The sequence below is a fragment of the Asterias amurensis genome, chromosome 1 (assembly GCF_032118995.1).
Source record: "Asterias amurensis chromosome 1, ASM3211899v1".
Classification (NCBI taxonomy): Eukaryota; Metazoa; Echinodermata; class Asteroidea; order Forcipulatida; family Asteriidae; genus Asterias; species Asterias amurensis.
In genome coordinates, this window is record NC_092648.1 from 5,526,694 (window position 1) to 5,540,996 (window position 14,303).

The following is a 14,303-nucleotide window of genomic DNA, read 5'->3' on the forward strand; positions in this document are numbered from 1 at the left end:
AAAGATCGTGATTAAAATTACATGTTTCCATTCATGAGGGTTGAAAGTAATAATTTCTGTTAATTAATTACAACTCATAGTGTGGTGTGATACAATACACACCAATGCAACAATTTGGCACTGTCGAAATTATTTTAGCACCCGCAGATATTTAAAGCAGCATTCCTACATTGGCAAGGATGACAGGTAGGCCTACTTGCTTTTCAGAACCATTGATTTCATTTGATACAATAATTTAATTGGATTAAATGTGCAGCGAGGTAAGATTTCCATATCTGTGTTTTGATTGGTCTGAGTTGATGTGGATGCAGCTGACAAACATCACCTCGGACCAATCAAAACGCAGATATGAAAAGCTAACTTTCGGTCGTCTGCATGTTGTATGCACTGTCTAGTATGTACAGTGCGTGCAGGTATTGTTTTTATGTACGAAGGATTTGACTATGCATTTCCCATAGAGTTATATATAAGAACTAGAGGGCGCACTGGCCTATATATAACTCTATGGCATTTCCATGTAAATGAATGTAGGTGCAAGGTGACTATGGACGGGGAATGAGTCAGGCTGGATGCCATTCTATCTGGCGTAATTCACGAGCCACGAAGTGTGACATTAGTAAGGCTATTAGTAAGGCGAGATCGCACACCAAGGGAACGAGGTTGAATAATAGATGTTAAATTTGCATCGGGGATAAAGAATATTAATTTTGGTTTTTACCCATACACCGATGTGTGTTAGCACTGTATACTCAGTACTTTCCCGAGTCCTGTGAAAAAATATCACAGGCATGTTACTCGGGTGAGATTCGAACCCACGACCCTTGCAATTCTAGAGCAGTGTCTTACCAACTAGACTACCGAGGTTGCCCGGCAGCTAGAGGCAGTTCGAATCCTATGTTTTGGCAGCGGGTACCGCAACGATATAATAGATGTTAAATTTGCATCGGGGATAAAGAATATTAATTTTGGTTTTTACCCATACACCGATGTGTGTTAGCACTGTATACTCAATACTCAGAACGAGGTTGAGTTCAATGATAAAGGTCAATACAGGCGCCATGTTTTGTTCGAGCACGTACCTCATCTAATCCGGAAGCGATGCTGGAGAAGACCTGTTCATAGCCCACTCCTGGTTCGTAGTTGACTGTGGTATTTTGCATGTAGACATCATATTTCTTGGAGTATCGCGACTTGCGCACTCGTATGTATACCACAACAACAATTAGCGCTGTTAAAATAAAAAGACCCAAGATAGCTCCAGCAATGCCGCCCCCTGACGTCGGGGAAGGGTTTCCCCCTAAATCTGGAATGAACGGAAAGGGGAAACTGTTGAAATTTGGAGAATAAATATCTGAATACTTTCTAGGCAAACAACAAGGTCTAAGAAGACAACAATTAAACAATAATCGTAAATTGAAAATAACCAGTAAAAAAGCAAAATAACAAGAAAACTCTATACATTGCACATACATTTAGATTTGTCTGCCTCAAATCGATTATAAGTGTACTAAATTAAACTTTGAACTTTAAAATACTGCAAGAAGAAAAAAAGGGGGGAAAATGTGCGAGAGTGGGGCAGTTGGAGAAAATGACGCGATAGGAGATCATTTTTTACAAATCTTAAACAGCAAGCCCTACAGCAAAACTAGGGTCTGACCTGACCCTCAAAAAGATCGTTTATGTCCACAGCTCACCTGACTCTCGAACTGTCTCTACTTTAAGCGTACGTGAGCGAACCTCTCTAGCCAGCGTGCCGTTATCCCATAGACCTAACAACTGCACGTGGTATGTGGTCCCCTCGGTCAAGTTCCCAACCACACACGAAAGGGACGATGGCTCCACGGTATCAGAGATCACCACTTTGCTGTCCTCTGCATTGGTTACCATGAGGCGCCAGCCTATTATGTGCTCTGCGATTTCAATGGGTAGCATCGTCCAGTGCACTATGAAAGAGTTACTGTCGATAGCGTCGGCCCGTATGTCGAAAGGTCGGCCTGGGTACGGTTTGGCTGAAAAAAAATGTGTTTTTAAAAATAAACAACAACAGCAAATAACACAAGCTGTTACATGCACACACAATATAGTCCATTGACGGCGTCCTCTTATTAATGAAGTTCTTCACTAGCCTGTTTGTCCGGGCCCAATTTTCAAAGAGATCTAAGTGAATATTAAATGAAAATGATGTAAATTATGCAGGGCTGAAGCTATGTTTTAACGATTTCTGTAAAAGAAATTTAACAAAATAATAAATAAAGCAACAAAGGTTTACTTTACACAAACACGAGTAGTGCCAACAGTACACAATAACAATTGTATCATAAGCGCATAACACATTTTAAAAAGCACATATTAAAAAAATCAAGGGCAAAAGCCCAAACCAAGTTGATGGGGATACGTCTGCCCCGCCAGCAGAGAACTGGCAGTTTTTTGTTTTATATGCAGTTACGATAACGTGTAGGCCTCCACTTAACAATTTTAAAATTTCAGTCCCAAACAAAATCACAAATCTATTGCGTCAGACCGAAAGGAAATACCCCTCAGTATTTGCAGATTAATTTTGAAGCTTTCTGTAACATGTATTCCTGTGTATAATGCTGTATGACGATTATTTTGTTTGGCTCATAGCGCTATTAGCTTTACGCACAAACACCAACCAATGTGCGGTAGTAACATAGCATAACATAACATAAAATAACGTAAAACAACATAACATAACATAACATAACAACTAAAATTTACAAAGCGCTATGAATTACACAGAAACACGAAGGTTACACTAATCAATGGCTTCCTAGTAAAGCCAAAAAGATTGAATGACATCTAGAGGCCTGCTACAAGAAAAAGAAAACCGGTGACTTCATTTTATCAGAGAGTTAGATCTAGGTTTGTAGGTTTGTACATGGGTGCAAATATTGTCCAGCCCCTCAAAAAAAAAAAAAGATGAAAATAAAAATAAAATAAAACACACAAATCTGGAGCCTGATCCCCCTCTTAGAATAATGTGAAATGGTTCATTCTAGGACTTTTTGAATCCCCAAGGCGTTGCCATTTGAAAAAACACTGAAATAAATAAAATTTGCGAACTTATTCATACTTTTGAGTTTTATCTGGGCCATTTCTCAAACCACGGCTTGGGCTCCGGCTCCGGCTCAGGCTCCGCGTGCTGATATCCCTGAAATACGCGCTGCTCCAAAATGCAGGTTACAACATAGATATAGAATAGAAAATTTTAATTCTATATCTATGGGTTACAATGCAAGCTGCGTACACAGCACGCGGAGCCTAAGCCTGAGCCGGAGCCCAAGCCGTGGTTTGAGAAAGGCCCCTAGACGAATTATCTCATTGTGATCAAATCAGAGAGATGTACACATAATCTAGTCCGTGCGATTGCAATCACGCAAGGGTAAACACTATATCACTCACACCAAACAACAAATACGACAGACAATCTACATAACAATAATGTCAAATGTGGATGGGAGAAACTACAAAACTTACCATCGGAGGCTATTCAGTCATCATTCCAAATCAGCCAGAATAAAATTATGATATGTGATTTAAATTTCTTGTAATGAATTAAACACATACATATTGCACACTGTTGATAGACTGACAGATACAGAAGTTGTACCGCCGACAACTTCTGTTTATAATGATACCATTAGTTGTCCTCGAGAAATGGTGAAAATCACAGAGCAGGATTTTCAGGAGATTCGCGTAACTCGGTTGTACATGCTGAAATAATTTTCATAAAACTGTTTGACTAAAAAAATATATAAAAAACTACGCCACCGTAGCAAGTAATACTTTAAGGGAAGCTTTCTACAATAATGATCTTCAAACGGTGTCAGTTTAATGTGAATCTTTGGACGTTCGTGTTTTGTTTCGTACAAAAAGTACCCAAACCCTTTATCAGTAATCGAAGTTTAATAAAATAAAATAAAATATAGACCATTAACTATAATGTAAAACTCACATGGTATCCATAGCGTGTCGACTTCTACTTTGTTAGTCGGCAAGTGAATAGAGACAATGGGATCACCAACGAGCACCACTAACTGCACGACGTAACTACGTGCTGGTCTCAGCCCAAGGATTGTGTAACGTTTCACAGACGGTCTAACGATTATAAATGAGATAATAATAAGTTGACTCTATCATTTTGTTATTAAAATTTGTTAAATATTAAGGGTAAGCTTACGTCGTTTTCAGAGTACAGTATTGTGTCCCACGGTATCCTATTTTTGACAATCTTTTTCCGTATATATCTTGAAAGACAATTCGTCTGAATTGAACCGTTCGATTGTGTTAATCCTTTAACAATGCAAATGTACACAATAAACTAACACCTAAAAAGTACATTTCAAAAAGTAGTCGTGTGTTTTTTAGATATCGCTCGCTGAAAATCCCGGCGGAGTGAATATGCCAAGCAAGAAAGATTAATCCCTAAAAGGAATACGCAATATGAAAAGTGTTACATGGTAACGCTTCTCAGAGTAAATTTTTGGGTTACAAAAACTGTCATCTTAAACATTAACACATAACTTAATTGTGAAATGTTCTCAAAATGCTTAAAATTAACTAGTTCCAAGTTGTAAGCCTTGTTAGGGTTCCTGCGCCAAGAGTGTCACCTGTGACAGACATGGCGCACTATAAGTTCCCAATGGGTGCGTTCGTTTACCTTCCCTGGGTCGAACCCCGGTGTGTGACGTGTTTTTGTTTCCTGGACGAACGTGTGCAGATAATTACCCACGGTTGTCCTGGGGAAAAAAAACCGCCACACACAGGGGATGACCCAGGGAAGCTAAACGAACGCACCCATTATTTCCTGCTTTTGCCATCTGCCTATTCTATTTTCGTACCGTTCCATAAGTAGTTGGTTTTACCAGTATTTTGTGTAGCTTTGTACATTGAAGAAACTTGAATAAAATTCCCCCTCCAGGGGAAAAAAAAGAAAAAAAAGCTTCACTCATTATTATTATCCAGCACTACTGTAGGCTTCAATAACAAAAGTTTCCATTGTCGATAATTTTAAGAGTGATTAACAAACGTATGACCTTCGCTTTAACAACTATAACAAATTACAATTTACCTAAAATCTACGGATTTCTCCCAATCCATCACGCCGTAAGAAAGCTCTTTATAACGAAGCCTGAGTTGAGAGATGTAAAGTCGTTGGACGTCAGTCAGTGGGGGCCAGGTGACCGTAGCCTTGTAAGCCGAGACGTCATCAGCGGTGATGTTAATACGGAAGGAGGACAGAGGGACTGAGAGGGTGGGGAGGGGGACATGGACGGGCTGTCGGGCTGCACGGCAGAAATCATTACATATTAGAAGCAATTGTTGAATGAGACATATTCATAAAATAGTTAATGACACAACGTTTTAACCATAGAAGAGTATTTCTCAATGAAAAACACAACGCATTAACAGTGTACCTCAACATATGCATAACTGGTGTAACAGAATCAGTAAAGTGGGGGAAAAGTCAAAAGAGAGGGGCAGAAAGAACGCAGAAAAGCAACGGATGCACAATGGAGAAGGAGACATGTACCTAAATTCTTGTTGACGTTTTTGTATTAAATGGATGTTTTTATATAGTATGCCTACATTTTATTAAGGAATTTGAAAGCAGAAGAATGTTTACCATAAGGTGACAGGCCAGGGCCATTAAAGACACTGAACACTATTGGTAATGGTCAAAGACCAGTCTTCTCACTTGGTGTATCTCAACATATGCATAAAATAACAAACCTGTGAAAATTCGAACTCGATTGGTCGTCGGAGTTACTTGCGAAAGTCACACGAAGTTGTATGCTTTCAGATGCTTGATTTCGAGACCTCAAATTTTTATTTGAGGTATCGAAACCAAATTCGCGGAAAATAACTTCTTTCTCGAAAACTACTTCACTTCAGAGGGAGCCGTTTATCACAGCGTTTTATACCATCGACAGTTCCCCATTACTCGTTACTAATTACTCGTTATTCTGAGTAATCACCAATAGTGTCCACTGCCTTCAAGGATGGTGTACACAACTATGCGACACAGCTTGCTATAAAGCATTTTTGCCCATTGATGCTTTACACATTGAAAACCTTTTCAGTAGAGTCTCGCGCTTTACATAACACAGCAAGGGTTCCCTCTTGTATAAATTTATGGGTGCTCATAACGCTGTTATTTTCAGTGGCAATTTTGTATTCAATATAGAATGGGAAAACGAGAATAGCTCTATAAACTTACCGTCATAACACAGCCATTCCTTGCAACACGTGTCCGGTACACTGACCTGTATGGGGTATGGACACCCTGGGGTCGGCGCTGGGGGCGTGCTGTTACAAAGATTATGACATAAGACCTCACCGGAACGACAACCACAGCGAAGATCGCATCCCTGACGCCACTCCATTCCATCTTTGTATATATTGCCACTGTATGAACAGTCCCCATCTATAAAAAAAAAAAATTAAAAAACAAGAAAATGAAATATTTTTGATTCGCAAATATTTTGGGAAATAATATCAGTGCATTCCAAAGAGAGGCATGTAATTTTGTATGACTTGTTTTCTTTTTTAATACAAATTTTTAAGCATTTCCTATCACAGGTGTTGTTTGTTAGTGAAGTATCATATTTTTTGGATGGATTTTCAGCTGGTTTTATTACAAAGTTTCAGAAAAGTTGAAAACATTTTAACATGAACTTGCACGTGAACAAACTTTGTGCATGGTTTACAAAACGGGAAATATACAACGCCATAATGCATTGACCTCCACTTAACACCCATTGGACATCAATGTTCAATAACATCACAAATCTACTGCGACAAACCAAAAGAAGATATCCTTCAGTACGTGCAGAGTTATTTAAAAGATTTTTGCATCAGGTGCTCCTACCAAAAGTACTGTATGACGAAATGCGTATTTGGGCTCACGCGAAGCAAACAGAAAATAAGGTTTTTATAAACCAAGGTCACGGGACCATTCTATCTCGTGGCTCACCTTTGGGCAGGCATCTCCACTGTGGACAGCATTGACCCTCGATCACGACACGCTGTGGATTGGGGCAGACGCTGGATGGCAGTAACTCCGTGACGGGGCATCTCTCCCGGCAGATAGTCCGCCCTGCCTTGCACTCGCATGAAGACTTGCACCCGTCGTTGAAGTGCTCGTTGTGCTGGTACACTTTGCTTTTGTACGTGCAGGGCTGCGCTACGCGGAAAAGAAGGGAAATGTCTGGTTTACCTTAGTAAATGAACAAAGTTTTGAGCACACGTTGGAAACGGCCGCTTTGGTTGTTGAAGTCGTCTTTGTTTCTATAGTATAGCTTTGATTGCAAGGCTGTCCTATAGTCCACGCACGCGAGTCCGTGTGCGCACCGTCAACCAACACGCTGTACACTGATTCCAGGTATGGAGTGCGTGTCGGATTCCGTGTGCATAGACTCGGTGCATGTGCGTGTGGATCGTCCTACGGACTCCGTACGTGGACTATGGAGGGCAATTGTGGATAGAACATGAAAAATCACAGACCCATTGCGTAGACTATTGGGCAAAAAGATGGGACAGAGACAGCTTTGAAATCAAGATTAGTGTTTCTATGGACTGGGTGTTCCAGGTAAGTTGTCTTAATGTGCAGTAAACATTGAGTTTGAATGTTATTATGTGAACATGATGTTATTATGTGAACATGATGTGAATAGTATAATATGAAAACATGGTGTAGATGAAACTTATACAATTATGTATAACATAAAAGTATTAACATAACTTCTGTATAAGGTTTCAGTAACAACTGATCCGTTAGAATATTATTCTACGAGGACTTCCACCACATACGTACGAGCGTTCTCCGCCGTGGTCACGACGATTGTGTCGGTAGCAGGCAGCGTGTTGTGCCAAGCCTGCATCATTCGAGCCGGTATGCTGACCTTGATCTGGAGGTAGTACGTAGTGAGATGGGATAGGCCCGTAATCTCAATGATGATGTGTCCCCGAACACGAATACCGGCAGGAAAGTCCTTCAGAATAAAAATAGTTAATCTAAATATATATATAAAAAAAAATAAAAAAAGGAATTTACCTCACTTGGCTTGATTCGCTTTAATTATCTTTACCCAGCAAACCTACCCTAATTATCACTTTGATCTGGAAAATTGAAAACTGGTTGTTTTTCTGCTTCCAAATAAACATGAACCTATTAACAGGGGAATGAACGTTTTGACAATACTATCTTTTTATTTACAAGAAATACCGTCAACATTTACCGTGTCCAGTGTAAAACCTTTTAGGTAGGTTTTTTTCTGTTATATATTTTTTTTTTTTTTTTTTTTTTTTTTTGGGGGGGGGGGTTCCCAGTTTCGTCAACTAACAATTATTTCGAGAATTCACAATACTTCTCGTCAACTATAGACAATGATTGAAATTGCCTCATGTCTAGTGCATCTTTGTCTTCTTTCCTCTAAGTTAATTACTTTCGGGCAGTTTGCCATTACAACAGTTTTTAACAATGTTTCAAAGAACGTACTTTTCTGAAAACCTTCCAGCTTTCAGGATTTGTTTCTTGCGATCCGTCGGTGTAGCGGATGACATATCCATCTAAACCAGATACCAGATCTTCATTTGCCGGAGGGGCAAATGAAACTGTGATGGATGTGTCGTTGAATGCGTAAAGAGATACATCTCGAACCACGTTGGGACTCTCTGGAAAAGTAATGTACAACAAAAAGTAACGCCATTAATCATCTAAAATGCAACGCAATGTGCACGTTATTGTTGTAGTTAAGAGAAATATTAAAAAAATTGTGAAGATGGCGCAAATATTGCATCAATAGAAATGCATAGGTATTTAAACAAACACATTTGGTTCAAGTATTTTGTAGGATGGGGTAGTTTAAATTGAATATCCAAAGCTCATAGACCCCATTGCAAATGACGTCACAAGCGCAAACAGTGCAACTCTCATTGATGTCAATGAAGACCTATAACGTTTCCATTGTATTGACCACTTGGATTGGCCGCCATCGTTCATAAAACGTGCACGCTACCATTGCCTAAAACTAGAAGTGCGCAGCGCGTAAAAGCGTGCAATTTTCAAATTGTTTGTCATAAAAGATGGCGGTCTGTGACGTCATGTGCAATCTATGAGACCTTTCTATTGTTGATAAACAAACCGCGCTGGTTGGCATGGACGGCAAAATGTTAGTAAAAGCTTCGATTGTGTTAACCTAATGTTTAAACCAAATTCAAAATTTTCTGCAAACTTTCAATTATATAAAACACCTCACATGATTGGTTGCTTCTTTTCAACAAATGCAACACTTCTAGTAAATATTTGCGTAAAATTTTTACAAATTGTGGCTTTCTGTTTCTGTTTTGCATTTATGGCTTTCCATAGTTTTCAAACCTTGGTTGGCAAAAATGCGGGCTGTGCATAGCAATTGAAAGGTTTATTATTGACCGCAGCGATGGCTGCCTAAGGGGTATGTTACATTCACTCACGCTTTTTGGGATCGTGGCACGCTATGACCTCACAACAATCTTCACTCCTGAGCTTTGTGATGACCGGACTCGGGCAGAGTGGGGTTGGGGAGGGTGGAGCCGGCCGGACACATACAGGCATACAGACCAGGCTACCGTGGTCGCATAAACACCTCTGATCGCATCCTTCGTCTGTCCAGTCACCGTTTGCCATCGTGATGTTACCCAAAGATCCGAAGTACACACAGTCAGTCGAGACAGCTGTTGGTGTCATATATAAACTACAGTCAACCTAATGTCTTCCAATCAAAGGGAGCTTGGCAAAGCTCAGCGAGGGGATACAAACACCAAGCAGGCAACATCCAATCTCTCTCAAACACACAGTGGTTTTTATAGTATATATGGTAATGAAATGCAAAAATCAAGAAATTGTGATTCAGTAACGAGACGCCAATACGTATTCTAGTCATGGTCAAATCAGGTGTTAGCTTGGTAGGATTCGAACCCACAACCTTGTGGTTCACACACGTACCAACTGAAAAGATTATGAAGTGTCATGTTGTATCTTGTCTCAATTTGTTTGTTGGTGGGTTATGCGTTCAAAATAAGAAACGATCACAACAAGCGTTGAGTGATCCATAGGGAATCCCCACCTTGGTGTTGGTTACTCGGGGTTACAAATTATGGTCATGACTTGTAGTTACCTAATAACATATTTTTGCCTTGGGAGGCAAGTTGCTTTTGTGTCACTGAATGGTTCCGGTATGGATTGACGTACGCTCACGGGCAGCATACCAAAGACATTGATTGTCAACTCTCTCCTTGATTTGGGCACGAACACATAAATTCTTTGGTGGTGTTTTTGCACGTTTGCCCAACGTTACAAGGCTAAAAGTCACTCTAGGGAAGTTACCCTCATTCCCTAGTCGCTAAACTGAGAGAATTATCATACTGTCACGTATAGTAATGTTCACTGCCAGCCGCCCCATCATGACGCAAGAAAGATATGCGAGTCCCATGGGGCGAAATGGCAGGATTATGTACGGGGACCAAATTTCATAAAGCTGCTAAGCAGAAAAGTCTGCTTGACAAATGTCTCTGCTAAGCGAAAGTTGCGTCGGGCACCAGCCACAACACCACAACAATGCAAACTTAAAGTAACTAAGCAAAGCAATACTATTCTGTGCTTACGGGCTTTATGAAATTGGGAGCTGCACGGACGACAAAGTAGTTTGGTGTCTACGGGTGTGTTCGTTTAGCTTCCCTGGGTCGACCCCGGCCTGCCCCTGGTGAGTTCGAATAGCTGTGACGTCAATCCAGGGGCTCACCCGGGTCAGCCCCCAGTGCCTTGGTCACTTGGGGTTGGCCCCAGGTGCATGACGTCACTACGAGAGCGGCGGATGAGTGATCGTTCGTTTAGCTCTTGTCAGGGGCTCACCCGAGTGAGCACCACGGGGTCGACCCAGGGAAGCTAATCGAACGCACCCAATAATAGGCTTATGAATTAGTCTGTCTGGATGAGTTTACCATACGCTTTCCTCCCCATACTTTGTTCTCAAATAATACCACTTGGATTTAAAAAGACACACAAGTGCATGGAACGAATCATGTAACAAAATATAAAGGTTCTGAGGAGTCGTAATGCCTTAGTGTTTTTAGGTATAGTTAAAATTTTTGCTGTTGTTACTGTTCTGGTATCACTTTTATCAAATGTAATTGCACTATCAATTTGACTATAATTATAGCATGCTGTATTATTCACTTTAATTTCTTGTGATTTCTGCAACATTGAATAGAAGTATTATGGTTGTTTTGATAAAGGATTTCATAGTACCAGAAAATTGCTACTAGTTTACAAATAAGTGCATTGTGGTGTTTTTGTTGTACGGTAGAAAATAATAGTTTGTCGCCAAGGAAAACAAAACAAATTAACAAGTTTGTGTGTGTTAAGTCATGTTGTGGCGAGTCGTGGCCGAGGTGTTAAGATCACCGGACTTAAGCTCAGGTGTTTCAGCAGAGTGTGGGTTCGGGTCCCAGTTGTGACACTTGTATCATTGAGCAAGACGCTTAACCATTGCTTCGTCCTTCGGATGGGATGTAAAGCCGTTGGTCCCGTGCGTTGTGTAAAAGATATCAGTAACACTTATCGCAATGAGATGAAATCGCCCCAGTGTTCCTGGCAGTGGCTGCTGAATGCAACGTAGCACCGTATGTAAACCTTTATAATGTGCAACATAATAGAATCTCAGAATGCATAACTTTAATAATCTTTCTTAAATTGTATATACTACGCGCCTTGAGTACTTTTTGGTAGATACGTGCGCTATATAAGACTTCGGTATTATTATTTTTATGATTATGGTAACAGTAGATCCCGTGAGATGCGAGTTGATTGATGTGCGGAAATGGTCGGCAATTAACCTAGGGCGGTGAGCCTTGGCGCGGGTAATGTTTCATCTAGGGAGCTGCTACAGTGAAATATCTGTCACTTAACAGTCTGAAAAGAGTGGGTGTTACTTTAGTCCCAGTTGCAAACCGGAAATATCGGGGATGGAGGAAAAAACATCAATGGATATCGAATATCGTCAATATGCTTTAAACAATCACTGATTAAATACTGTATCTCTCTCTTCCACCTTTGATGTTGTTTTTGTTTCCAACCTCTTGTGGTCAAACCATGGAGGTAGAAATAGCCTCTACCTTCTATCCCGTCTCCTTTTTCATCGACCAAGTTGAGCATCCTGAACAACTTTCTTGTGTGGAGGCATGCAAAATTCGCAAAACCTTGGGAGTTACAACTTTTTGGTGCAAAAGTGACGTCATAATTTGACCAAAAATCGTCGATTACCGCCACAATATAACAGTGACGGAGTTCAAATTTGCACCAGCACACTCGGGTGGGGTATCCGCAAGAAGTAATCACGCTTATTCGGCTTTTCGGGGTGGCTCGAAAATTAAAAAGTTTATACCCCGGGCAGGGAAAAGGGAAGAGCGGCCATCTTGTTTTTGTAATAGTCAACTCTGGAAATCGCGTTTTGACGGTGCAAATCGACTAAGTTGAGCATGCTGAACAACTTTCCTGTGTGGAGGTAGCAAAATTCACAAAACCTTGGGAATTACAACTTTTTGGTGCAAAAGTGACGTCATAATTTGATCTCTTGCCTTTTTATATTCATTTCCCTCCACTTGACTGCTTTTGTTTTTATACCAGTTTACCTGTTTATGTGTTTTGTGTTGTCTTGTCATTTAGGGTCGAAACGTCAGGTCCTTAAATTTCTTTGCATTAAGAACATGTGATTTTTTAAATAACAAATACTCAGACTTAACACAGTTTGAATCAAGAGCTTTCCTAAGACATGGACTCTACGCCCAATGATATTCTCCCTCAAATAATACACCCCTACAGCAGTGAAATTTGCCAAACGTCTGAGTCTTGAAAAATGTCCCTACACCTCTAGGCAAATAGTACCATATCTTCAGGGCCCATATCAAACGAAATACCCCAAGTTGAGAGCCGCCACGTTACAAGTTGTACACTGTGCAACTTTATATTGAGCTCTCAAATCTTTCTATATAGAATAATCTTATAGGGCCATCAACATATTAATGAGGCCGACGCTCTACTTTCTGCCCATTTTAGTCGGGTGCACCCTGTAGCTACTTACAGGTCTCTGGGCACTCCCACTGCATACAGCACTCTCCTGGTATCTGGACACGTTTAGGTTCACTACAGTCTTCCGTAGGTGCTCGGAAGTCGTACGGACACCCTGGTAGACATGTAATACTGCCAGCTCGGCAATGGCAACGCATGCTGCAACCGATGGCGAAATATTCACTGTTTTCGTAAGTGTTACCGTTCATCTCACAGGAGCCAGCTAGAAATCAAAGTATAGAAAAGGCGGGAATAGAAATGTGCAGAAGAAATTCAAGCCGTGTTCGAATATATCGACTTCGGCTACGACTATGGCCGTTGATAGCATCAACCTCGTTGACAAAATTCTCAGCACTCCGGTTCCCTAGGTAAATCTGTCCACCGGAGATTCTATCTCGTCCAAAATGGGAAATTAAGATGGGGTGAAGAACGACGGTTAAAAAGAGGGCACTATCGGAAGAGGTTTGTACACAGTTCGCAATATGGGTGGGGGGAAGGCAGAATCTCCGGGCGGACATAATCTCCTGCCACACCAGCCATGGCCCAATTTCATAGAGCGTTTAAGCACAACCATTTGCTTAGCATGAAATTTCTTCTTTGATTCAAACAGGATTACCAACCAAATTTCCATTTGTTGCATGTTGCTTGTTACTGATATTCGGCTGTTAGTTTGCTCATCCTGAAAACCATGTGGTAATTTGGTTGGTAATCCTGTTTTTATCGAGGCAGAAATTCCATGCTTAGCAGCTCTATGAAATTGGGCCCATGCCTTTGCCGAAACCGTTTGTTCGGATACTGCCTCAGCCATTTTTTCATTCACACCCAATCAAGGGATAGGTAGTGCAACCGGGGTGGATTTCACAAAGGTAGTCCTAACTTAGGACTAGTCCTAGGCAATGCTAACAGATAGGACCAGTCCTAAGTTAGGATGAGTTACTGGTCCTAATTTAGGACCAGCCCTATCTCTTAGCATTGCCTAGGACTAGTCGTAAGTTAGGACTACCTTTGTGAAATCCACCCCTGGAAGCATTGCTTAAACATTTACCAATGACCAACAGCTGCCTTACAACCAGCGTTATACCCTCGTTCCTTACCGGACACGAGACACTTGCAGATCTTATTAGGTAGAAATCTAGTTATGATACCGGAACCGTGTTAAGCTAGGTGACTTCATGAT

General features: G+C 40.8%; 1 protein-coding gene across 2 annotated transcripts in view; it reads right to left on the minus strand.

Moving 5' to 3' along the window:
• Positions 1 to 14,303, minus strand: part of LOC139943827 (uncharacterized) — a 62,647-nt gene that overhangs the window by 3,046 nt on the left and 45,298 nt on the right. For both annotated transcript variants that reach the window (XM_071940669.1, XM_071940661.1), the window contains 10 exons: positions 13,140 to 13,349; positions 9,496 to 9,735; positions 8,522 to 8,697; positions 7,838 to 8,015; positions 6,998 to 7,207; positions 6,242 to 6,448; positions 5,093 to 5,306; positions 3,977 to 4,119; positions 1,695 to 2,009; positions 1,080 to 1,303 (listed from right to left, as the gene is read on the minus strand). In XM_071940669.1, the coding sequence (XP_071796770.1) occupies positions 1,080 to 1,303; positions 1,695 to 2,009; positions 3,977 to 4,119; positions 5,093 to 5,306; positions 6,242 to 6,448; positions 6,998 to 7,207; positions 7,838 to 8,015; positions 8,522 to 8,697; positions 9,496 to 9,735; positions 13,140 to 13,349 (2,117 nt within the window). The remainder of the gene's footprint in view (positions 1 to 1,079; positions 1,304 to 1,694; positions 2,010 to 3,976; positions 4,120 to 5,092; positions 5,307 to 6,241; positions 6,449 to 6,997; positions 7,208 to 7,837; positions 8,016 to 8,521; positions 8,698 to 9,495; positions 9,736 to 13,139; positions 13,350 to 14,303) is intronic.